This window comes from Micropterus salmoides, unplaced genomic scaffold, assembly GCF_014851395.1.
Source record: "Micropterus salmoides isolate LMB-PRFRI ecotype aquatic unplaced genomic scaffold, ASM1485139v1 Ms_hic_scaffold_4, whole genome shotgun sequence".
NCBI lineage: Eukaryota > Metazoa > Chordata > Actinopteri > Centrarchiformes > Centrarchidae > Micropterus > Micropterus salmoides.
Genome location: NW_024043372.1, coordinates 4,561,342 through 4,585,744, shown reverse-complemented (window position 1 = coordinate 4,585,744; position 24,403 = coordinate 4,561,342). Strand labels below are relative to the sequence as shown.

General features: G+C 39.5%; 2 protein-coding genes across 3 annotated transcripts in view; one reads left to right on the top strand and one right to left on the bottom strand.

Annotated features, from left to right (window-relative positions):
* Positions 1 to 235: 235 nt before the first annotated feature.
* On the bottom strand, positions 236 to 6,622 carry LOC119886094 (butyrophilin subfamily 3 member A2-like). Its single transcript, XM_038696632.1, has 5 exons — positions 6,068 to 6,622; positions 5,207 to 5,536; positions 4,342 to 4,380; positions 2,071 to 2,349; positions 236 to 1,004 (listed from the first exon to the last, which is right to left on the bottom strand). The coding sequence occupies exons 1-5, from the start codon at positions 6,168 to 6,170 to the stop codon at positions 919 to 921; spliced, it is 837 nt and encodes a 278-aa protein (XP_038552560.1). The 5' UTR covers positions 6,171 to 6,622; the 3' UTR covers positions 236 to 918.
* Positions 6,623 to 13,036: 6,414 nt separating this feature from the next.
* LOC119886081 (V-set domain-containing T-cell activation inhibitor 1-like) overlaps positions 13,037 to 24,403 on the top strand; it is a 57,935-nt gene continuing 46,568 nt past the window's right edge. Inside the window, exons 1-4 of one of the 2 annotated variants that reach the window (XM_038696603.1) lie at positions 13,037 to 13,329; positions 15,880 to 16,215; positions 22,703 to 22,738; positions 23,715 to 23,993. In XM_038696603.1, coding sequence (XP_038552531.1) covers positions 13,239 to 13,329; positions 15,880 to 16,215; positions 22,703 to 22,738; positions 23,715 to 23,993 — 742 coding nt within the window. In that variant the 5' untranslated portion in view covers positions 13,037 to 13,238. The remainder of the gene's footprint in view (positions 13,330 to 15,879; positions 16,216 to 22,702; positions 22,739 to 23,714; positions 23,994 to 24,403) is intronic. The other variant, XM_038696605.1, reaches the window with a different exon arrangement.

Here is a 24,403-nt window from a genome sequence, read left to right as displayed (position 1 = left end):
AGGGACTGGTACTGTACAAAGAACATGTCATAATACTAGTGGTGGAGGAGATCCTATACTCAAGCAAACAAAGTAAAAATAAAGTAAATGCTCCACTGTAAAGCAAAGCTGGGCAAGTTACTCAGGAATTGTTATTAGTAACCTTTTACTTATTACTCCTTTAAAAAGTAATTACTTATTACTTGGTATTAAAAGTAATTAGTTATGTTACTCATTATGTAACGATATGTTCCCTACACCCCACCCAGCCCCTTCCTAAAAAGACAACAATGTTCTTTGCATCTTAAGACTGTGTCAAACTCAAAATAGTGGCATCACTTATAGCTGTAGAAAGAACGCCTCTCTCCCTCGTTCTCCATTCTTCCTTGAGCTTTTTGGCTAGCAACCGACTTCAACAACAAAGGCTCCGGCTTCTCGATTTGAACTGTCTATAATCAGCTATAGGAGTCGGAGCCCAGCCACGTGGTTAGTTACGCCAGCTGTAACACAGAGGACATCACCCACGAACTAAGCCAGGGTTACCTGCCGTTTACTGCAAGAGTTTTCTTCACCTGCCAGCCGATTAGAGCAGACCCCCAGAATAATACCCTGGCCGAGCCGATCGACTGGTCGCACAGCGTACCAAACACCAGTGGCCGTGAACACAACAACCTGCAGCCAGCGTGGGGCCGTCTGATTACTGGGCGGCTGACCAACTCAATGCACTGAGACAAACCAATCCTGCATTCTGTGGTCCGTTGATGTCCTTTAGCTTTTAATCCTTTATTTGGATGTGGCTTTTTTTAGTACAAATAAAAAAAACCCAAATCATTAAGATTTATCACTAACATCTCTAAGACTATATTTTGTCACTATTGAAGGAAATCCTGAAATCCCTTCCTCCTTGATCCTACCCTGGTGTAAAAACCAACAAAACGCTTAATGCTTAAGAATAATATAACTCCAACCACCAATTAAAAGGGCAACAACAATAACCACAACAACAACAAATCCAATGGGGAACCCTGAAACAGAGCAGAAAAAGTGATTACAGTAACAGTCAGAACGTAGCTGCACATCATAAACAGCAGGTTGAACATCACAGCCGACACAAAGAACATCTAAAGGTGTGCACGCTCCTGAAATCTAGAAGCTAAAACTGTCAGCAGATCCAAACAGCACTGGGATGAGTCTCAGCAGGAACAGTGATGTTAGCATTGATCTTATGGCCAGTGTGTAAGTGCGTGCCCACAAACAGTTGTGTCCTGCGCGCATTACTACTGTGCAGCACCCCTAAGCGAAAATGTCTTCCCGTGCACCTGATGTACTGTAGCTACTTAATGCAACATTCATCAGACAGATATAGATACCAGTTACTTTGATCTTACATACAAAATGTTTGCTACTAAGTAGGTAAATTTATCTGATACTTCTATCTTTTGCTCAAATCGACTTTTACTTGCCATATTGTATGTTTACATTTTGGTGTCGCTACTTTTACTTCAGTAATGAAGTTATTTAGTCACAATGGGAGAGGAGCGACACACAGTCTGGATTTATGCAGCACGAGTCTCTTGAAGTTCCAACTCTTAAAGCTAAATACACTTCAACTCTTTAATAAAAGGCTGTAAATAATATTTAGACATTCTTTAACACATTCACAGATTTGAGAACACACATCACATACAGTTTCAGATCTCTCCACAGACATTTGTGAATAACATATCACAATTCAATTGGAAGATCTCTCATCAGCTTTTGCTTCTTCAAATGTCTGGATTAATGCAAATTTCTAAATCCTCAGGATCAGGCTGCAGCAGCCATTTATAAATCTGTTACTGGGTTTGTGAGTGAAGTTTACTAAATTCTTGTGTTCCTGTGTTTGATCAGACTGATCTCAGAGTTTCCTACAAACTCCAGTTCTTTCTGTTATTTCCCTGCAGACCCTCTCATTCCTCCTCTCATCTCATTTTCAACTTGTGCAGATGTCTTAATCCTAACCTGCTTTGTGTTCAGTCTGACACATAAACATGTCTGTTGTAATATTAAAATTATTACAATGTTAAAAAACACAGCTAGGAAGAATCTTACCATGGATGTATATGAAGGTCTCAGTATGAATCTGATGGCTGATCTCCTCCTGTGTGGCTACACAGCGATAGCGGTCGGTCTTCATCACAGTAGTTTGGAGGATGATGTAGAAGCTGCCTCCTCTTTCTGAGACCTGTGGCTCCTCAGCAGGAAGTTTGTTTCCAGCACTGTTCTTCCACTCCACTTTAGGTTTCGGAAAAGCACCTCGAACTTCACACTGCAGCACAGCGCGGTTCTCTGTTTGATCCAGTGTGGTGACGTATGGCTTTGGAGCTGCACCTGTTGCACATTTCAGATGATGAGTATTTTAAACATTTCTAACTTCTAACAAAAGTATGGAAATTATTTACAGTAGAAAACACTGTTTCTCACTCATATCATGACAGAAGCACAGAAAAGACATTTGGATAATCTTGAAATTACATCACATGAAATTTGTTGTCTGATATGTCGACAATATTTTCTGTTAAACTAAAGTAAAAAAATAAATAAATGGAACAGGTCTTTAAAAGTATGTGCACCCCTTGTGTTATCAGGGCGCGTGTGTCAGTAGGCGCTTTCACACTGCCTTATTATGAACATTGGTTCATAAAAGCCACAGCCGGCACGCTGGTATTGTGGTACACATAACAGTCTTTTTCTATGTCGGTGGTTAACTTGGATGTGAAAGCACACATGATATATAGGCCCTCATTCCCGTTAAGTCTCCGTCCAGTTGTCGTATGTTTAGTGTCCTGTTCCTGTTCCTGTGTGTGTGTGTGTGTGTGTGTTCAACTGTGGCCTGTTGTGGATTTTATTTTTTTACTGTATGTACTCACCTTGTATTGGATATTACCTGCACCACTTTGGCAAAAATATGTAGTTTAATCTATTCAACTGTGAAGAAGTGTTTTCGTATTGTTATGTCATCTGAAGTCATGCTAACATAAGCCATTTAGTTAATATTGACAAAGGTAACGTCTCAGAAAAGGTTTTTATGAGCAGCTGTTCGTAAGCTGCTAATTTTATGTTGTTTATCTGTCCTATAGCTCTTCCGGTGTTTCATGAAGAAAGGGTGTAAGGAAAGAGAAACTAGATTTGTGTTCAAAACAAGGTTGAAGGCTCAAAATAAATAAAGGATTCTGGAAACATCAGTACGCTTCACCATTGTCTGGCTGGGGGTTAGCTATATTAACTACAACTCACCAACCAGACAGTAATGTTGGAAATTCCCACAACAACACTTCACCCTGTTTAAAGAAAAACTAACTGAAACTCACCACTAGTATTCATGCGGCTTGTGGTGGGTATTTCTGCATGATAAACGGATTTCTGAAGTAAACTGCATGCAGACCCCACAACATCACAAGGATGTGCCACAGAGACAGATTGTTGTGAAAACACAACCAACACAATGAAAGAGGAAATTCCTCTTGGATACAAAAACAGGAACACTTACCCTCTGATCAGCACAAAAAACCCCAACATCAATCAGGCACATACGCTTCCTAAAAACACAACAATGTATCTCCCTAAGCAAGAGATCAGCACACAGCTGACTAAATGACTAATCAGCAGTTCAGTGACATTACGCACCCTGATGCACCAAACTGCAATAAACTTTAGACGAGCCCCCATTTGTTATGACCTGAAGTGGCCACAAAGGGAGACCACCAACATTTAACAAAATATGCAAATTTAAGCCAAATTAAGCCAAATTAATAATTGTGCTAAATTAACGTTAATAAAGTTTCTGAAGTATGAACACCTGTGGTTTCAGTAGTGTCTGCGCAGGATGATGGATGGGTGTGTGTGAGGGTGTGTTAGTATGAAAGAAACAAAATAAATACAACAAAAACAGTCAGAGAAACCAAACCAAAGGTGGAACTTGGGGAAAGAACCAGAAGGGAATCAGTCTACAGGGAGGTCTGCCTCCTCAGCACAGCATCAGCTTCCCGAAGAAAGAGTTACAAATAGCCTACAATACAGGACAATGGGCCCAGGTGCCCCGAGTTTACCGCAATCAGCTCTTCACCTACGAGGGTAGGTAAGTAAGTAAAAAAAAATTACAATAAAAAGGCAACTTGATAATGTGGCAAAGTGGTGTCCCGTTCCTATTTATAGTTTGTTGAGCCCTTGCACTAAATAACTTAAAAGGTGACATCAGTTAAGTCTTTGAGGGTTCAGGGCTTCGGGTTTAGGGATACATTGATATTTGGCTTTAGTGTTTTTGACTGATATCAGGTCTCTGGAGCCAAATTCAAAAGTGATGCCATCCAAATCAGGACTCACCTGAGATGTTTCCTCCTGATCTGTCCTTTAAGACACGACCTAAAAGACAAGACAAAACAAAACACATGTCAGAGTTTTGCAGTGCGGCAAAAGTCGGACACAATTTCTAACCAGCATGGCTTGTGTTAAGTCCAGCATGCATTACGTTAAGACAGCGCTGCAAAGCACCACTTGAAGTCAAACGCACCTATTTTGTCTGTCAGACTGAGCCAAACTAATACTTTCAATATTGAGGGGGGATACGAGTTGCCCTTCCCAACTTGGACTGATATTTGTTGCTGAAATCTGATTGTCTCGGTGATAAAAGGAGTTACTTTCCATCAGGTTTGTGTCCCTTCACACAAAGCAATCCCAGTCCCGGCTATTCTCATCTGTGACACCACGATGGTGGAACGAGCTACCACACGCCATCAGAGCAGGGGCGTCCCTCTCTAACTTCAAGAAGCTCTTGAAAACTCATCTCTTCCGAGAACACTTCCTCTAATAACACCTCTAACTCCTAACATCTAACATGCACTTCCTGTGCTCTTCTTCTTCTATCCCCTACAATGATCTTGTTTTGATTGCACTTCTTGTTAACTCTTGCTTCCTTCCCTAGATATTTACCCCATTGATGTGATATGTACTGTGAGCTCTTACTAGTATTTATTGCTGCTCTTACTAGTAAGTATTGTCAGTTGTAGATCTGTAGTTGATGCTCTGTTGATGCTTGTATGTTGTTCCTCAAATGTAAGTCGCTTTGGATAAAAGCATCTGCCAGATGTGTAAATGTAAATGTGTTACAAATGCAACAGAAACGGTAAATATTCTCTTAAACCAGTCACATCGGTAAATAAATCTTTAACTGTTTAATGAAAACACTCACCAACAACAAGCTGAATGAAGAATATTTGTCTTTGCTGAAGATCTGGAAAATTACAGGTGTAGTTTCCACTATCAGACACCTTCGTATTTTTGATGATTAGGGAGGCATCGCCGTACTGCAATCCATGTTCAAAATGTGAGACACGACCTTTAAACTGCTCATCTTGACCTGGAAGGCCGTTATTGGAATGAACGCCTTCAACATACAGGAAAACTTCCTTCTGACCATCTTTCTTCCAGTCAAAGAGCTCTGACTCAATGTTCTCCTTGGTGCTGAGGGAACAGGGTAAAATAACATTACCGTCTTCTTTAACTTTGATGGTCACTGGCCCTGGAGAAAAAAAAAAACAAAACATGTAGCCTATTAATCAGTATGTATAACAAACTATGCTAAATAAGACACGCTTATATTCAGAGTGTGATTTGTCAATCCTGTAGCTTCCCTGTTTTCTTTATCTGAACATGGTTTGGATCTGAATTTAAAAAGTTAGAGAGAGGAGAGACAGAAGAACAACTGTTTCTGCTTCTTCTTTCTTTTTTTTTATCAACCTAAAAATTGTTAACAAAACTGTAACAACACAGGTAACAACACGTGTTTATTAGCCTATATCAGAAGTATCAATGATGTGTGCAACAATTTATCAAGGTTTGATACGAAGAGTTTCTCTGAAGGATGGAGACGCCTGAAACACCTGCTCCCAAAAATAACAGAACATCAGAATAATGCGCAGGTGTTGTGCACTGACAGCCTATATTAATCGCAAGGATGCTATAATTAATTACATTAATCACCCGTGTTGAGGATGATTTTAAGGTTTTTTGTTTATATGATCTGAATAAGTAGGCGAAATAGTTTTCTTACCGTGTTTGTCAACAAATGTTCTTCCAGGCCGAGTCAGGAGACAGAGACACAGGAGAGGAAGAAGCTTCATCATAGCTGTGGGGATCATCTGAAGATTAAACATCACAGAAACGCCACAAACGGGACACTTAACGACTTCTGGCTTCCCCGACTCACACCAGAGTTTAAAAGCAGAGGCGAAACTCGAGTTTTGTTGTGCTTGATGGTTTTGTTTTTACAACAGCCGCTTGATGGCGCAGAAGAGCACAGAACCTACCGAGACCCAGCCCAAAATATTCAGAGGCATTAATAGTCAAGCCCAAGAAAACAGAATATTACTTCTGCTCTATAAAAGTGTAAGTGAAAGTTATTGGTGGTAGGACCGTACTCGGTATGCGCATGACTAAAATCACATGTCATAATTCATGCCTGTGTGTGTGTGTGTGTGTGTGTGTGTTTGTATGTGTGATTTTTAAAGTATTTAAAGCTTGGATTGGTAGAGATGAAGCAGTATGATGTAATACATTTTCCAGTCCACTTTAAATCTCAAATCCAGCAGTACATGCACAGATGTGAACTTTATACTTTACATTTGTCTTGTCTCTGGTTGTCTCTCAGTTTATTGTCAGATTACAGTCTTTCAACCCCAAATGTAGTGATTTTGAATGTTAGTGATAATCTGCAGGATGAAGAGTTCCTTTATGGGCTGAGAAAATCCTCCTCCTTCTGAAGCTTAATAAACTGTTTAAACTTGGATCAGCAGGAAAATCAGACAGCAGTGTTATATTTAGCAGGAACCTCCACACTGATCCTCTGACTGGCTGTTGTTCATCAGAGGTTATTAAAATCTATATTTGTTCAACATACAATTTAGAAATAAAATTTCTAAATTTCTTACTCTAATTATTGACTGTTGTAGTTTCTCAAAGTGATTTGCTTGTTGTGGTTTCGGTCTCTCAACAGTGTGTCGCCCTCTAGTGTCTAAACACACACACTGTCTTATTCTGTGTAGTTTCACTGAGAGCAGAGCTCAGAGGTAAAATGCTGTCTGTCACAAATCTGAGTTATTTACTGCTCTGGGATCAGATTTTAAGCCTTTATAAGATGTTTAACATTTTAAAACATATTCAACACTTTTGCATTAACTTGTGAAGCTCATGATAATTAGTGCACAATAATGAAAATACCACAATGTGTGTGACATTTTAACTGTTTTAACCAAATTTCTAATCTTTAATTCCTTCTGGCTGAACCTCAAACAGAACAAATTGAGTATGGGACTGTTATTAGTAATTATTAGTGATTCTTAATGAGATAAATGTAATTAATTTTAGAATGTTTTAGACTGAATGTTATTTGGACTGTAAATTATGTGTTCATGTAATGAATCTGCGTTTTTAAAAATGTAAATACTGTTTATTCACAGTTTCTGGAAAGACTTTCACATTTTGTGTTTCATAGTGACAGGATTTGGGCTGGAAATACCAGTAAAAGGGTTCAACACAAGAACATCCAGCAGGTTAGAGGTTGTTAAATAAGCTGAGATCCCAACGCTCTTGTTTCAAGTCTCAAATCAGTGATCAATCAGACTGTAAGGTACTTTTCACCTGAGCTTAATAACTATGAGCTGTAACATGATTAATTATGGACTTTGTGGAGTTTGTGATGAATATATGTTGTGATTGATTAATGTTTATAAAAGGACTAATTATAGGATTGTTTTAACATTTATAACAATTAAGATCCTTATTTGATAGTAAAAGAATTAAAGGAGTTAAACATACAGAGGATGAGAGTAAAAAGGGAAGCATGTTGAAAGTATTGTGAAATGAGCTGAGTGACAGCGTTTAGCTGCTTCAGAGCAATAAATCATGTAAAGAGACAAAAAGAGGAAGTGAAATGATTAAGAAGGGATAAATCAGCTTTAACCGTCGTTCAACCAAGACTGTGTGCTCGTTGTCACGTGGACGTTACAGGAAGAGAAAATATATAAGCAGTAGAGAGTTCGTGGTTCTTCCTCTGCAGATCAGGGACCGAGGAAAACCAAGTCCAAACCATCTGAAGAAGCATCAGGACACCGAGGTCTTCATCGTGACCCGAGAGTCTGTTTGGTCCTCGGCTTCAACTCGCTGTTTATCTGGTAACACAGGATGAAGGTCAGTTCTCCATCACAGCCGGTCTTACAACTCCAAGAAAGCTTCAATAGAAACACACTGCACTTAAACTGAAAACTAAGATACAACATGTTTTCAACAAATTCAAGAAAAACACAATTTAAAAAAGTGTTTAAAAAAAGTGCATTTTTTTAAAAACTGGACGCTTAAGTTAAAATAATAACATAAAACACTCTTTTATAATAAATATTTAATGGAGCTGATGTAAAGGAAATTTACCACAGAGACAGTTTGGGGTGCACCACTCAAATCTGCAGGGGTGCATACTGCACACACACAGGTCTCCATGGCATCAATATACATTACACTCCTGGAAATAAACAAAATACATAATAAAATAAATAACAGAATAAAAAAAGATAGGTTACAGTAAAGCAGATGACTGATAAGAAATCAAGTAAAATGTAACTTTAAATTAATATTAACCTGTTGGAAACTACCAGCAGTTTGCCTCTATTTCCAGGAAAAACATCTAAAATAACCAAAATGAATCAGGAATAACTTTTTAACCATTAGTCCTACATATATAATTCTGCTAATTAAGCTAATGAATATTAATCGATAAATGAACATATTGATGTTACTATTACAGAGTAAATGGAGATGCAATAAGGGAAAATACGAGATTCATTTTCATCCTCGCCTCGTATAAAATCTATATTATATTAAGATAATATCATCAAAACCTTCATGCAGCAGATTAATAATGCAAATGAATATCTTCTAATACACATTGTCAACAACTGTAATTATAAATTTGATGAAAAGAAACTAAAATACAACATTTATTACACATTTTATAAAATTATACCCAGGCAGTGTCCACGTTTTGGCCGTATTTACTGTTTACATGTTGACTTTTACTGGGAGTTTTTTTCTTTAAAACACTATTTCTGTCCATTCGACCACGTAACAAATAACATCTATAATTCTATGACCGAAGAACTCCTGTACTTTACAGGCCGATAACTTGAGACTGGTTCAACTGGTTAAAAATGGTAAGTGTAGTGGAGTTAATGATTCCACCTGCCATCACTGTTTTAAGTTACTGCTCCTACGATGCAGGATGAAGATGGAGGAAAGTAGTCTGGTCATATAGCAAATGGTTGCAAAATGTGGTGAGATAGATAAAATAAGGAGCAGAGAAAGGGAAGACTGCCCTCTGGTAGGCTGTGTATCAAGAGATTCAGTGGCTTTCATTGTTAAAGTGCTGTGTGACATGAAGCAGTCCAAGAATAACTCAGATGTAGTAAGAAGTGTGGTAAAAGCTGCTGAGAGATCTCCAGCTGCCCTCCAGACGATGATAATGATGATAATGGTAGTTAGATTATTAATGTGTTCATCCTCCAGTGGAATGGCTAGTGGGGAAGAGTTAAAGAGATTTGTGGATGCTTTTAGAGAAAAACAGAGTTAATTTGTGTACAAGAGGCGTGGCTAAAACCAACTATGAGTTTTGTTATATCGGAGTATGTTTCTATCAAGAAGGTTTTAAATGTTTCTGGTGGCGGGTGTGCAGTGGTATCCAGTACAGGAGATTAAATGTAGAATCACATCTTGAGTGTGGAGATAGATGAATGGAGTTCAACAGGAAGGTGTTCAATTATTTTTACAACCATTGGCTTCAGTTGGAAATGAAGAAGTTAGATGCAGTAATGAGCCAAGTGAGGTCTCCAGGGGTGAGATTTTAATGCACATTTTCTCTGTACGGCAGCAAAAACAAGATAAAAGGGTGAAATAATAGAGGATTTCCTGGATAGATACTCACTTGTGATGTTGAATGATGTGAGACCAACAAGATTTCAGATTGGTTTTGGGAAAATGTCATAGATTTAACTTTTACATCAGTAGAATGAGCTGTGGGGAATGGATCGATCGTTACACCATGGAAGGTGAGCATAGCATTTCCCTGTTTTAAGTAGATGTGGTAAAGTTTTGCAACTGTAAGTCGCTTTGGATAAAAGCGTCAGCTAAGTGTAATGTAATCTGTAAGATAATGAAAGTAATGGTTATGTAGACATGTGCATAGAGCTGAGAAAGTATTTTTCATTGTTTCAAAGAGAAGTTAGAAGAGCACTAGTGAACAAAGAGGTGGTGATTGGTGTCTTCTTAGATTTAGAGAAAGCTTACAACCACAAATACAACATTTCAAAAAAGAAATAAAACACTACATTCCGTAGTCGGAGAGGATGAGCTGGCCAACTTCACTTACTACATCGAGGTGACGGAGGCAGACCGGGAGCAAAATTGTTTGACACGCGGTGTTACCCAATTTAGTCTAACTAGTGCTGGAATATCAGTAAATAGCCTACAATAATTAAGACTTTGTTCCTGCAATGCAGGACACGGATGATGGTGGGGGCAGATGGAGGAAGAGATCAGCAGGTAAAGGTAATGAGAAGAAGCAGTAGCCAGTCGGAAGAGTATAACGTGATTTTTAAGTTGAAGGAAGGGCAGTCTGGCTTTAGATCTCTCAACCCAATTAGGCTTGCTAGGGCACTGAAGGAAGAGTTGGGTGATATCCTGAGTGCAAGAATTTTGGCTGATGGGAAACTGCTTGTATTTTGCAAGTCTGCAGCTCAGTTGAACAGAGTTGTTTCACTGGATGCGATAGGGAAGGATTTATTCCAGGGAGCAAGGCTGGCTTGAAAGGGGTGATTTATGCGGTTTCTCTGGAGGTTTCCATGGTTGAGTTGGTGAGGGGCATAGAGGGGGCGAAGGTTGATGAGGCCACACGAATTAAAATCTTTCGTGATGGAGCTAAGCGGGAATCATCAACTGTGTTGTGTGTTATCTTTTCAGGAAAGAGCCCTTCCACAATGAGTGTTCCTAGGGTGCTTGTCATTTAAAGTGCAGCCATACAGAAGGCCACCTTTGAGGTGTTTTAAATGTCAGAAGTAGGGAGGGAGCTTTTCTGACTCTGTGTTCGTAGAAAATGGGACTCCGCAGGGTAGTGTCATCAGTCCAGTTCTGTTCAATGTAATGGTTAATAATATGTTTGATGAGGTAGGAAGTGGATTTCAGTGATCTTTGTTTGCAGATGATGGAGCAATGTGGAAAAGAGGCCGTAATACTGGGTACTTATTTAAACAGATGCAGTGTACTTTGAATAAGGTGCAGGCTCGGAGTGATAAGTGGAGTTTTAGGCTGTCATTGAAAAAAAACAAAGGTTTTTGGCAGGAAGAGGAATATAGACAGTCTGGGGATTAAGTTGTATGGGTAACCTCTTGAGAGAGCCAGGGTCTTCAAGTTTCTTGGGGTCTGGGTAGATGAAAAGCTAACGTATAAACGACATGTATGTAGAATGGTGAATAAATGTGGAAAGGTTATTAATATTTTGAGGTGTTTGGCTGGGTGTTCTTGGGGTGCAGACAGGAATCTTATGCTGATGATTTATAAAGCAGGATTTGATTATGGGTGTCTTGCATATGGATCAACAGCTAGGTCCACGCTTAATAAGTTAGATGTGGTTCAATCTAGGGCTTTGAGGATATGTACTGGGGCATTCCAGACAACGCCGATTCTGTCGCTGTTAGTGGAAGCAGGGGAGGTTCCGCTAAGTCTGCGACGTGCAAAACTGGCATTAAATTATTTCGTAAAAATTCAAAGCTTTGGGTCTTCAGCTCTTCCTTCAGTTTCTTTGTTAGCAGAGTGTTGGGAGTTTAGAAAGGGTGAGAGTAGGTTTAATAGATATAGTGTTTTACATTCTGTTAAGACATACGCAGAGGAGCTTAAGCTTAATGACAGGAAAATGGTGCTATCTGTCTACTGGCCATTTATCCCTCATTAGCTATTGCCTGAGGCTGATGTAGACATAACTATTAAAAATTCAATAAAGGAAGGAAGTGTAGGAAATGTTGCACATTATGTACAGGAGCATCTTAGGAAATTATGGAATAGCTACATAGATATTTATACAGATGGATCTAGAGACCCTGAGAATAAGAGAGTGGTTTATATGTTCTCCAGTTTCATGTTAGACAGTGTCATAGACTGCCTGATGGTCTTTCAATCTGTACAGCTGAACTGGTAGCAATCACATGGGCTTTGTGGTGGGTAGAAGAAATTTGTTCTGACTCACTATCTGGCTTGATGGCGATAGGGGGAGAAAGAGGAGGGGCTAGGTTAGATCTTAACAAGGGTTTATAGATTAGAGAGGTGGGGGTGTAGTGTGGGTTTCTTGTGGGCTCCAGCACGTGTGGGGGTTGAGGGGAATGAGGCTGCTGATGAGGCTGCGAGGGCAAGTTTAGGAAGGGAAAATGTGGAGGTGGAGGTGCCATTTGACAGACTGGAGTGCCGTAGCATCATTAAGGAAAGACTGACACAACAATGGCAGCACGAGTGGAGTAAAGACACCAGCGGGAGAAAGTTCTATGACGTAAAACCATTAGTCAAACCTGGGAAATCAATATTCTTGCCTCGGATGGATCAGATTAAGTTGGCCCGACTAAGACTGGATCATTGTGGATTGGCAAGTGGGCTGTTCCAGGGACGGCAAGTGCCAAGTCTGTGGAGTACAGGAGTCTGTCAAGCATGTCATCATGTTCTGTCCGAGATATGCTGAGGAAAGGAGATTGTTATTCATTGGCCTAAGCGTTCGGAGAGTTGATCTATTATCTGTAAAAACTCTGATGGGTGATGGTCCTAATCAAACAGAAAGAGCATTGGAACTATTTCACTTCCTAAAAGCCACGGGCCTATATTGGAAAATATAGGTTTTTAGTGTAGACTGTCTTTATCACCAGTGGGAGGCAGCAATGCACTAAAAGTGCCTAGTCTGCCGGAAAGGAACAGAAGAAGAAGAATTCTGTCCTCACACTCAGGTTTGATCGGTTCTCCACCGTGGAGCAAAGGGCGTTATCCCGTAAGCATGCGCAGAACAACACTGGATTAGTTTTGTAGAATAACGTGTTAGTTTGTAGAGTTAAATATTGTCGTCTTAAAGCAGATTACCTTGTTTACGTGTTTATTCATTAAACCTCTCAGCTAACGTCGGAACCGTCAGCTCCTCCTGTATAATCATGTTTATTAGCCTCAGGCTGGCAGCTCTGTGTTTCTGGGTCCTGCTGCTGGATTTATGTGGAATAATAAAAACACTCGGACAATCAAACGGTAAGAAAACTAGCGATGGGTAAAAACCGAGGCCTTTAGAAACAATGAAACGTCCGATACATTTGAGCCGGAACTGTGTCGATGTTTCTTAACAACTCAACACCGATCTCCATGTTACACTGGTGACTTTTTATATCAGTATCACATCTTCATAGTTTATTCTGCGGAAACACCTAACGGTATAGATTTGGGTTTTCATAGGTGGGGACATGTCTCCATCACTTTTTGAAAGCAACAAGAAATGATAACAAATGAAAATGCTTTGAAAAAGGTTTATTTTCACAGTAAGAAAACATGCAATGCAATGTGGATATAGAAGAAACAAATGTGCATAAAAAGTAACGAGCTAAAAAAAAAATTAGATATACTGTCCATCACTTTTTTAGGTTTGATTCACCTGTCACCTGAATCTTTCTCCAGAATGCAGGAAATTAAGTGTTTAATGCTCAAAATCTTCTGGCGGAGGGCCCTAAGACCCCCACTCATATTTATCAGCATTGCATATTTCTTCAAAATAGTGCATAGGATTGTTTTTTATATCTTCTTCAACAAAATAATTATGCAGAGACTGTTTCACACGCTCACAGTGTGCTGGAGTTTGTGCGTCCCAGCGATTGATCCACATCCTTCAACCTATAGATTTATTGTCATTTCTCCAGCTTCCCCAGGCTCATCACTATCTATTTCATTAATAATCACTATTAATTTCAAATGCATGCCTTTGGTTGCAGCTGCCCCTCCTGTGTAATATGTGTACATGTATATTATGTGCAGTATTGTGTTTGCTGAATGTTGCACTTGGTAACGTTACAGTCTGTGAAAACAAATCTCTCCAGAACTTTTCAAAGGTGCTTGAACCTCTGAAGTAGCATTCTGGAAATGAAAGGTTGATGATGTGGACCAATCGCACACGCACCAGCACATGTTTTATTGTGAGCATGTAAAACAGTCTCATAAGTGATTTGTTTTAGAGGATAAAAACAACCAAGTCACCTGACATGGGGATCGAACACACGACCCTTAGATTGAGAGTCCTATACTCCACCATACTGTGAACACTGACTGCTGCTTTTAAATCATCCTTATTCGGCCCGTTTCCATACTTTCTTGACGACCCCTGTACTAAACCATCACTTTGATAATATGTGGTTTCTTTTGTGTCCCCAGAACGAATCATGTTGTATGTATGTGTCTCACTGACACGGCGTGGTGGGTGAAACGCACCGAAGCTTCACTTAACCACGGTCATGTGACACAGCGTCAAAACGTCAGCATGGAGCCTCCCATCTCTAAAGAAATCTAATTCCCAATACCTGTCTGTCTGTCTTCATAACAGAGTGCAAGAAAGACAGATTTAACTCAAGTGTATCAGTTCCAAGTTTTGGATTTGATTTGTTTTCCGATTCCTGTGAGATTATTGTCATCGTTTTAATTTTTCTGTTATTTCCCCCCTTTGACTTTTATTATGAAGACAAAAACTGTTGAGTCAGAGGGTCGATTGGGAAAGATTGTGGCCGGGTTACTTGATCTGCAATGTTTGATCTTTTGTCTTTATTTTTCTACCTGCTATGTGGTATCGTGGTATTATGGTATACTAAGGTACAAAATACAGATGCTCCTCTTTCTATTAAGCTGTTGGTGTTGAGCTGATGTCTTGTAGGCTGTTGGACGCCCTCAGTGTAGGCGGGCATCTACAACTTATCTACAACAAACTGTAATCCACATTGTACGTTTACTGCCAAACTTCCCCGGTCACCTTTTCTTCTGCTCCGCTTTTATTTCCATGTTCTTTGTTTCCCCTCGTATTCAGCTATTTTCCATATTTTTGGTATTAATCATCAAATTAAGGTGCAGGAGAGAAGGATGTAACGTAAGTGCAAGATGTTTATTTGTGTCCTTTCTACTGTACCAGGCATGATGTGTTCAGCACATTGTATGAAATAGAAAGCTAATGTTTGGCTTATTATGTATTTTTTGTGTCAAAAGAGAATTGATGCTTCTTATCTCAATTACTGGAATTATGTAAAAGAAATAAAAATATAAAATCCTTAAATATTATATTTTATTCCTATATTTGATTGATTGACTGTGTGAACCCTTTTTAGCTTTTCATTAGTATTTTCTTTTTAGACACAGTTTGTGATTTTGTTGATTTTAGAGTTTAGAGAAAACTTTACACTTACTCTCAAAACCCAGCTTTTGTTTCTGACGGAGCTTCAAAGCACTGAAGAAAAACCATGATCTGAATATGTCTTTATTCCTGCAGTAATCTATTATTATTTTTTAATAAATCTAAACACACCTTCACCCACAAACCAAACCCTGAGTGATCTTCAGATTCTTTGCTCACACTGAGTGTCTGTGTCATGTGACTCATCAGGATTCTCATGTCAGCTTAAATATTCTTAAATGACGCCAACATGAAAAATCTCCATAAATAATGTGCCGACTAACTAACGTGTTTATAAACTGGTGTTTCAGAGTCATTGAGGTGACATGTAAATGTATTATCTGATGAACACAATGACTAAAATAATCTTCTTCTTTCAGGGTCGGGTGTCGTCAGAGTGGTTGTGGAAGAAGGGAGTGACGCCATTTTACCCTGTTCACTCAGCACCAAGGAGAACGCTGAGGAGAAACTCTTTGACTGGAAGAAAGATGGTCCGAAGGAGATTTTCTTTTATGATGGAGGCCTTCATTACAACAACGGCCGTCCAGGTCAAGATCATCAGTTCAAAGGTCGCGTCTCACATTTTCAAGATGAGCTGAAGTACGGCAACGCCTCCATCATCATCAGAAATACGAAGGTGACCGACAGTGGAAACTACAGCTGTGATTTTCCACGTTTTCAGCCAAGACAGATATTCAACATTCAGCTTCTTGTTGGTGAGTGTTTTCATTAAACAGTTAATCTATAAATATTGTTCGTCCAGGTCTCCAGCTGTGTTTTTAGGTTTGGTTTGACTCCAGCTGTTCTTCCTCGTCTGTTCAGTCTTCTGTTTAAACCACTGTTATGAACATTTAGTAAAATATGTTTATTTAAACCAAAATGAACCAAACTAAAGGTGATAAAGTGTGGGGTATGAACATCAGTGGTTTCAGTCATGTCAGGGCACGATGATGGATGCATGGAAAATGTGTGTAACAGTGTTGTAATGCACAAGAAACAAGATAACTACAACTAAAACGGCATGTCCAGAAGCCAAAGCAAAGGTGGAACATGTGGAGGGAAATAGAGGGTAGTCAGTTAGCAGGGAGGTCTGTAACCTCAACCCAGCAGCAGCAGCTTCCTAAGAATGAGAACAAGGGTTACAAATAAACTACAGGACAATTAGCCCAGGTGTCCAGAGTTAGAGATTGGCCACACCCACCCATGACCCCACAGGGCATCACACCACTGACAACAAGGAACAGCTTGATATGACTTTAATTACATATCAGCAATTTAATATGTGAAAATCACATACAGTTGTTAAACTGGCAATCATGAATTAATCTGAACATAACTAAGATGTTGATAAAATATATGAACACCTGCTGTATATTCATGGGTACATCTGCACAGTTTTTAATTCATTCTGTTTTCAAGATTAATTGGAAAGCAGCACCATATGTTTCTTAGACAGGCAGACAAATAAACTAGAGAAGCACCGATCGATCGGCCGGTGACCAGAATCAGCCGGTTTTCAGCTCAATCGGCCAACACCGGTGACCGGGGCCGATAACACCTATATCCGAACCTGTCCCGGTCAGATTTACACGCAGGCTGTGCTGCACTGCGTTTTCACGTCATGCGCACAGCCGCACAGACGGTAACCGACTATTGTCATGGCCAAACGCGCTTAGAAGAGCTTAAAACTGCAGTGTTTTCACAGTTTGATGTGAGCTTTAGATGAATGTTTTGGTGTTGGTCGGGGGATCTTCCCCCAAGAAAATTTTATGTTTTCCAATGAAAAATATGTAACCTAATTTCACATCATATTGGGTCATTATTTTCACCATATTTCTGAACAAATAGTTGGAAAAGCTAGAGCAGAAAATAAATAACCAACACCCAAAGATTAGTCTACTGGAGGAACTACAACCTTTAGATCTGGAGAAACTAATTTGGTTGGTTCTGTTGCTCCACAGTGATTTTACAGTGATGGCACAGCATGTTTTGGGCATCAGCCCTCAGCCTTAACGGCAGGAAAACCCTGTTAATATGACCTCAGAATCATTATAGATACGACTGTTCATGTTTACCTATTGTGTTTTCATTTTACAGCTTCTGACGTTTATCTGTAGACATAAAACAGGCAGAATGAGAAACCTCCTCCCTTCTGAGGTGAGACCAGTTGAGAAGTAATCATAAGAGTTGTATACAGTAGGTCGTAGTTGCTTCATCCGGTCAGCAGCCCCATCAAACTCAACCGCCCCTTCACTCACGGCTTCAATAGTAAACTGCCATAGGATTGACAGAAACCGATTAAGAAAACAAGCTAGAAAACAAGATACTTCAGATGTGATACGTAAAAAACAAATGTTTCAAATGCATGCATGGTTATTTTTCGTTCGCATTCCTCCTGAGTAGTGACGTCACTGATCGAAGGGGTTCCCACACATGCATTAGGTTTACGCGATGATCCCTGGATTCCCCGTTTGAAAAGAGCGTAAACCAAATGCATTTCCTCCTGTGTTTAAACATGTATTTAGGTTACACAAACAGTCCACGCGCTTAACAACGATGGCGATGAGTTAAAAGAAATGGCCCGTGACTTGTTGTAAACGACATTGAAATAGTGTTATTTTCCAGAACAAACGGCGCATCACATCCAAACCTTCGTTTGGCTCGATTAGGAAGCGATAGGCTAGTGTTATTTTATATTTGTTTTAAACTCTCAGTAACAAAAATGATTCAGATGTATGTTGGAGAATAGGATGGGATCACAGACAGAGCGCTGTCTGTTTGACATGACCGTGCGAACGCGGTTGTATATTCGCCACCGTCTAACACTGTTAAAGCGCAATCACTACAATCTTAGTAAAAACGTGCTGTTGAGAAACTCTCTGAAACACGGCTAAATCTGTTGGTCTTGATCTGTTGCGTCGGCTCATATTTGTTGTTGTAGTACTATATGGCGGGCGTTGTTACATAATAAACCCCGGAAAACTGCGCAACTTTTGAGCAACTAATAATGCTTAAGGTGTTTCGTAGAACTAGACATGTGATTGCACTGTTGTGGCCCCAATGACGGGCGATGTGAAAAGATAAACCCCAGAAAACAACACAAGTCACGGATAATCAACAAAATACCTCCATCCCAGAAAACACTTCAACTCACACAAATTACAACTCACCACCAAGACTCTCTGCTTTCAAGTCTATGAGGCGTAAGGATTATAATACGCTATACTTTAATAAATTTATTTGTATATACATACTATCATGAATTTCATAGGCCCCTTAATGTTTGTGAAGCACATAAGGATTATAATCCACTAATACACTATAGTTTAATTTATATAGTTGTATATGTCTCCAGCCCACTTGATGTAATACCTACAAAATTTTTACTGAAAGTAATGGATTCTGTTGGGCCCTATTTGATCTCTGTTTTCAACAGCTCCCTATCTACTGGTTGTGTCCCTGATTATTTTAAAACGGCTTGCGTGAACCCACTTTTAAAGTAACCTGGTTTAGATCCCTCCCTCCCACATAATTTAAAACCAATTTCAAAACTGCCTTTTATTGCAAAGATTCTAGAAAGAATTGTGTCCAAACAGCTGCTCACTGTGCTGGAAAATAACAAAATATTGGTTGGTCTGGTTTCAGGAAGTACCACAGCACTGAGACTGCCCTGCTTAAAGTCATCAATGACCTTTTAATGTCTGCTGATGAAGGCATGTGCTCAGTCCTGGTACTCCTGGACCTTAGCGCTGCTTTTGACACCATTGATCACAACATCATGTTAGACAGACTGAGGCACTGGGTGGGGATCTCTGGTACTGCCCTAGAATGGTTTTCATCCTACCTGTCAAATAGGCAGTTTTGTGTGTCTGTAAACAACTATGTCTCCTCATTCTGTCCAGTTAAATATGGTGTGCCTCAGGGGTCGGTCTTAGGACCCATTTTGTTTTCCTTGTATCTGCTTCCCCTTGGACATATTATCCATAAACATGGCATTTCTTTTCATATTTATGCTGATGACACACAAATATACTTGCCCGTCAGATCCACAGACCCTGGAATGCTGAGTTCACTTAACAACTGCCTTTGTGAAGTTAAAAAATGGATGTCAAATAATTTCCTCCAGCTGAACTCAGACAAAACAGAAATCCTGGTCATCGGGTCTCAGCAGATGGCAAATCAAATACTGCCATCTGCTGGTTCCCTAGTAAATCACATTAAGCCTGTGGCAAAGAACCTTGGTGTTTGGTTTGATAGTAATTTAAATTTCGAGCAGTACACCACAAAGCTTGTTCAATCATGTTTTTATCAACTTATAAATATAGCAAAAATTCAATCTATGTTAACTTTTAAGGACACCGAGACCATTTTACACGCCTTCATCTCATCACGCCTGGATTATTGCAACAGCCTTTTCACTAGTTTAACCCAAAAATCTATTGATCGACTCCAGACTGTCCAGAACTCAGCTGCCAGGCTTTTAACCAGAACAAAGAAATATGACCACATTACTCCTATTTTAGCTTCATTACACTGGCTCCCAGTATGTTTTAGAATTGACTTTAAAATTCTATTGATCACTTTTAAAGCTCTTCATGGCCTCTCGCCTTGTTATATTTCTGACCTTTTAGTCCCATACGCACCAGCACGTACCTTGAGATCCTCGGGCAGAGGTCTGTTGTCTGTTCCAGAGTCTCGACTGAAAACTAAAGGGGACAGAGCGTTTGCTGTCAGGGCCCCGAGGCTCTGGAACAGCCTGCCCGAGGAAATCAGGTCGGCTGAGTCAGTGAACTCTTTTAAGTCCCTTCTTAAAACATACTTTTATAGGAGAGCTTTTCCCGATCTTATTTGACTTTATTTTATCCCTTTTATTTTATTCTATTTTACTAATTTTATATTAATCTGTATTTTAGTCTTTTCAATATTTTCATGCTCTTATCTTTTTTTGTATTATTCTTTACACTTGTTAAAGCACTTTGTAACTTGTTTTTGAAAAGTGCTCTACAAATAAGGATTATTATTATTATATGTAACTGTAATACGAATTTCATAGGGATGCTAAGGGACTGTTTTGCGCCCCCCATCCAGAATGAAGCGCATTCACGAGAGCGGGGGTCGCGGGAGCGCGCAAAGCTGGCCTTTATTTACTACTCTCCGGTCACCTCCATCCTTTCTTTTTCAGACTGAAAACTGAAAAATAATTTAATCAGCCTGTACAGGACAGAGCTGGAGAGATGTTATCTAACTTCGCGCTGACCGGCTTCACTTTTCCAGCAGGTGGGAAACAACAGACTTTTCTTGGTCTTGAGAAGCTGACACACTGTAACTGACACAGCACATTTACTGCCAGAATATTTTCCTCCGCTCGCGTTCACCGTCACTTTCTGCCGCTCGGACAATCAAACACTCGCTACGCACCTCCTGATTCAGAGTTACTCTGCTCTTATAAAACCATCTGTCACGTATGTTCTGCATAGAAAGAGGAGAGGAAGCGAGCCGAGCGTTGAGTGCTGCTGTGCTCGTGCAGTGTGAAACATTTGTAGCGCGTAGTTTAATGATCTTGGGAAATTTTAGGAGCGGCACACACGTGGTCCTAATCCTCTTCCGCAGAAACACTGACTCAAGTTGGATCAGCCCTTAAATCCAGCAATCATTTGGTGATTTTGGTTTCCACTGATCGTTGCTGTTCTCAACTTTATACTATGTGCAGTAAAGATTTGGAACGTTTCGTTCATCAAGATCTGATGTGATTTAAGTGTCCAGAATGAACAGTGTACACTGGAAGACAGTTGAGATAAACCTGATTCGTTTCAAGAAGTCAGATGTCCACACAGACATAAAGATGCTTATCTGTGAGTTCTTCAGTGAAGAATTTAACTTTGTAGAGTGGCATTAATCTGTAGCCAGGATTTCTAAAAACAGACCCTGTGGTTCGTAGTTTCAGCTTGTGATGATCTTGGTTTCAATAATTGACCTGACATCTTTTTCTCCTTTCTCTTCTCTTCCTGCTTTACCTCTATAAGCAACATGGAACACGTAAGTGATCCGCAGCAGTGGCGTGGTGTCTGTTGTTCAGCTGCATAATGTTGTTGTTTAGTAACTTGGAGTGGACTGCTGTGTGTGTCCTGATGTAGAAGTACTTGGGCACTATAACTGATAATAAGCTGAGCTTTGATTGCAACAGAAATATGCTGTGTTAAAAAAAGGGGGGAAAGCTGTCTGAGGAAGCTGGAAATATGGTGTTGACAGACCTGATGACCTTTTGTAATTGAAATTGAAATTTTAATCGAGTCAGTTCTTCCCCCCCCTCTCAATCTTAAACTGAAAAATTAACTAAGGTGATCAAGTTCTGTAGCAGTATCACAGATACTCAATAGAAAAGTCTGTCTAATTTATTTAACATACAGTTGTTAAAGAAAGCAGAATCCATCCTGTCTGACAGAGTTTCAGACCTTAACTTCAGCTTCCAGCTTCCTGCAGTACCCACTAGCCAAGACCAACAGATACAAACACTTCCAACCACGCTGGTAAATACTGCCTTAACTTAGTGGTACTAAAACCTAGAGTACTTGCGGATTCCTAAATTTTAACCTCTCCTCTTTGTGTGTGTGTGTGTTTTGGTGTCTGACTTTATTATTTACACAGACGACACAATTTTCAGGCTCATATTTATTTAAATATGCATGTAAAGCAAATACAGTGATAAAGTATCCAATAGTAAATTATATAAACTTGTACAAAAAGTTTAGTTGCCTCTAGCCTGATTTACAGGTCGCCACGGTAACGACTTGTCAATGATAGATAATAGCGCCCTGAAACATTCTCTATTTTAAAATAAATGGGACCATAATTTACTAAATGAACATCATTTTGTGTTGAAGAAGACTTGAAACTAGCGACTGAGACCATAAACTCATCAGGAAAGTGTTTACTGAGGTAATTATTCAGCTGAGAAGTAGGGTCATTTTGTCATTAGTCAATGGAGCAGGACTTCTTTTTGCAACCAGAAGAGTCGCCCCCTGCTGGAGGTCAGTAGAATGCAGGTTTTTGCAGGCCTTTGCTGTGTGAATCAGCCTCTGTTCAAGTTTCCCAGACTCTATTTTAGATGTTGACTCCATTACGGGGCTAGTTTCTGTTTAATGAGTTCAAGTGAATAGGTCACCAATGCAGTGTGCATTAATTATTGTTCTAATTTGTTTTCAGAACCTATCTTAAAAGACCGATCAGCAGATACGAGAGGTGAGTGATGTCACTGATCTCTACATCTGTAATGTGTGCTACAACTCTCTGGGCTTCAGTTTCATTGAATCCTTTTATCCAGTTCCTTCACGTTGACTAATCACCACTGTAAACCCCATGAATCATCTCTAGAATGGACAGCATGTCCTATGCAGTAGTTGAACACTTCTTGACAATGAATATTAATACATCCTATTATGAGATAAAGTATTTGTTGGTCAGATCTATTAGATCTACAACCATCAATCGTACAAGACAGATGAGGAGAAATCAGTGGTGAGTCCTGATTTTGATGATGATACTGTATTGTATTAAAGTGTTTGTGTTCTATCAAACATCTTAAATATTACCCAGCTCTAAGTTGTAGCACACAGATTACAAATGTAGAGATCAGAGACATTAAAATCAAGACTCTCCACTAGTTTCTCCTGATGCGTCTTTAAGGTCGGACTCTGTGGGTCACGATGTAAACGGCACATCAGCCTTTTAAATTAAAGCATTATTTAACGTGCACATAGCGTATATTATGAAAGCAGGCTACGGATCTCAACACATAAATCAGCCAGCAGCTTAGTCTGTAATCTCACTCCCTGCAGTTACATTATATATAAATTCCACCTTTACCAAGATAATAATGTTCAGTTTTTGTTGAGATTATCTGAAATGTCTGAATTCAATTACATGTTTGTTACTGAGCTCATAGTTAAAGATGCTGTTGTGCTGGACTACATTATACTGAGATGTGTCTCAGTCATTTTCTTCCCTTTTTACACACACGAGGGGTCAGAATATTAAAACCACCTCTAGAAATAGAGAAATGTTTGAAATATCATGTCCTATCTGTGTTTTTCTGTTAAACACACTTTAATCCTCATTTACAAGCAGAGAAGAGACGAACAAGAAACATCACAGTGTTACATTTATAATCCTGTTATTGTCCTTTTATAGCTGATGTGTCTGTTTACTGTGTTCACAGGAGCATCTCCAGAGCCGTCTGTCAAGATACTTAATCAAACGCAGGACTGGTCCCTGCTGCAGTGTGAAGTTCTTGGTGCTTCTCCAAAACCTACAGTAGAGTGGCAGGACAGTGCTGGAAACAAACTTCCTGCTGAGGAGCCACAGGTCTCAGAAAGAGGAGGCAGCTTCTACATCATCCTCCAAACTACTGTGAAGAAGACCGACAACTATCGCTGTGTAGCCACACAGGAGGAGATCAAACATCAGATTTATACTGAGACCTATGTGTATATCTGTGGTGAGATCACACATTGCACATCAATGACGTCAGAATCAAAACTCTCCACTAGTTTCTCCTGATGTGTCTTTAAGGTCGGACTCTGTGGGTCACGATGTAAACGGCACATCAGCCTTTTAAACTGTCGGTGAAACTGTGTTCAGTCAGACTCTAGCACTGCAGTAACGGCAGCACGCTACAGATCACAACACAGAAATCAGCCAGCTGCTTAGTCTGTAATCTCACTCCCTGCAGTTACACTGATAACTGACTAAATTCAATGTTAAATATACATCATAATATATTGTGTAGGGCTGCAACTAATAAGTATTTTCATTTTTAAGAAATCTCTATTTTCTTCAAATAATTAAATTTTTTGTTTATGAATTGTCAGAAAATAGTAAAAAAAAAAAATGCTTCCACTGTAGTCG

Excerpts from the sequence above, each read along its gene's own strand:
- LOC119886094 (XM_038696632.1), bottom strand. The coding sequence starts at position 6,170 with ATGTTTAATCTTCAGATGATCCCCACAGCTATGATGAAGCTTCTTCCT. Across the intron at positions 4,381-5,206 it reads CTTCATTCAGCTTGTTGTTG|GTCGTGTCTTAAAGGACAGA; the intron begins GTGAGTGTTTTC and ends CTTGTCTTTTAG. Across the intron at positions 2,350-4,341 it reads ATCAGGAGGAAACATCTCAG|GTGCAGCTCCAAAGCCATAC; the intron begins GTGAGTCCTGAT and ends AATGTGCAACAG.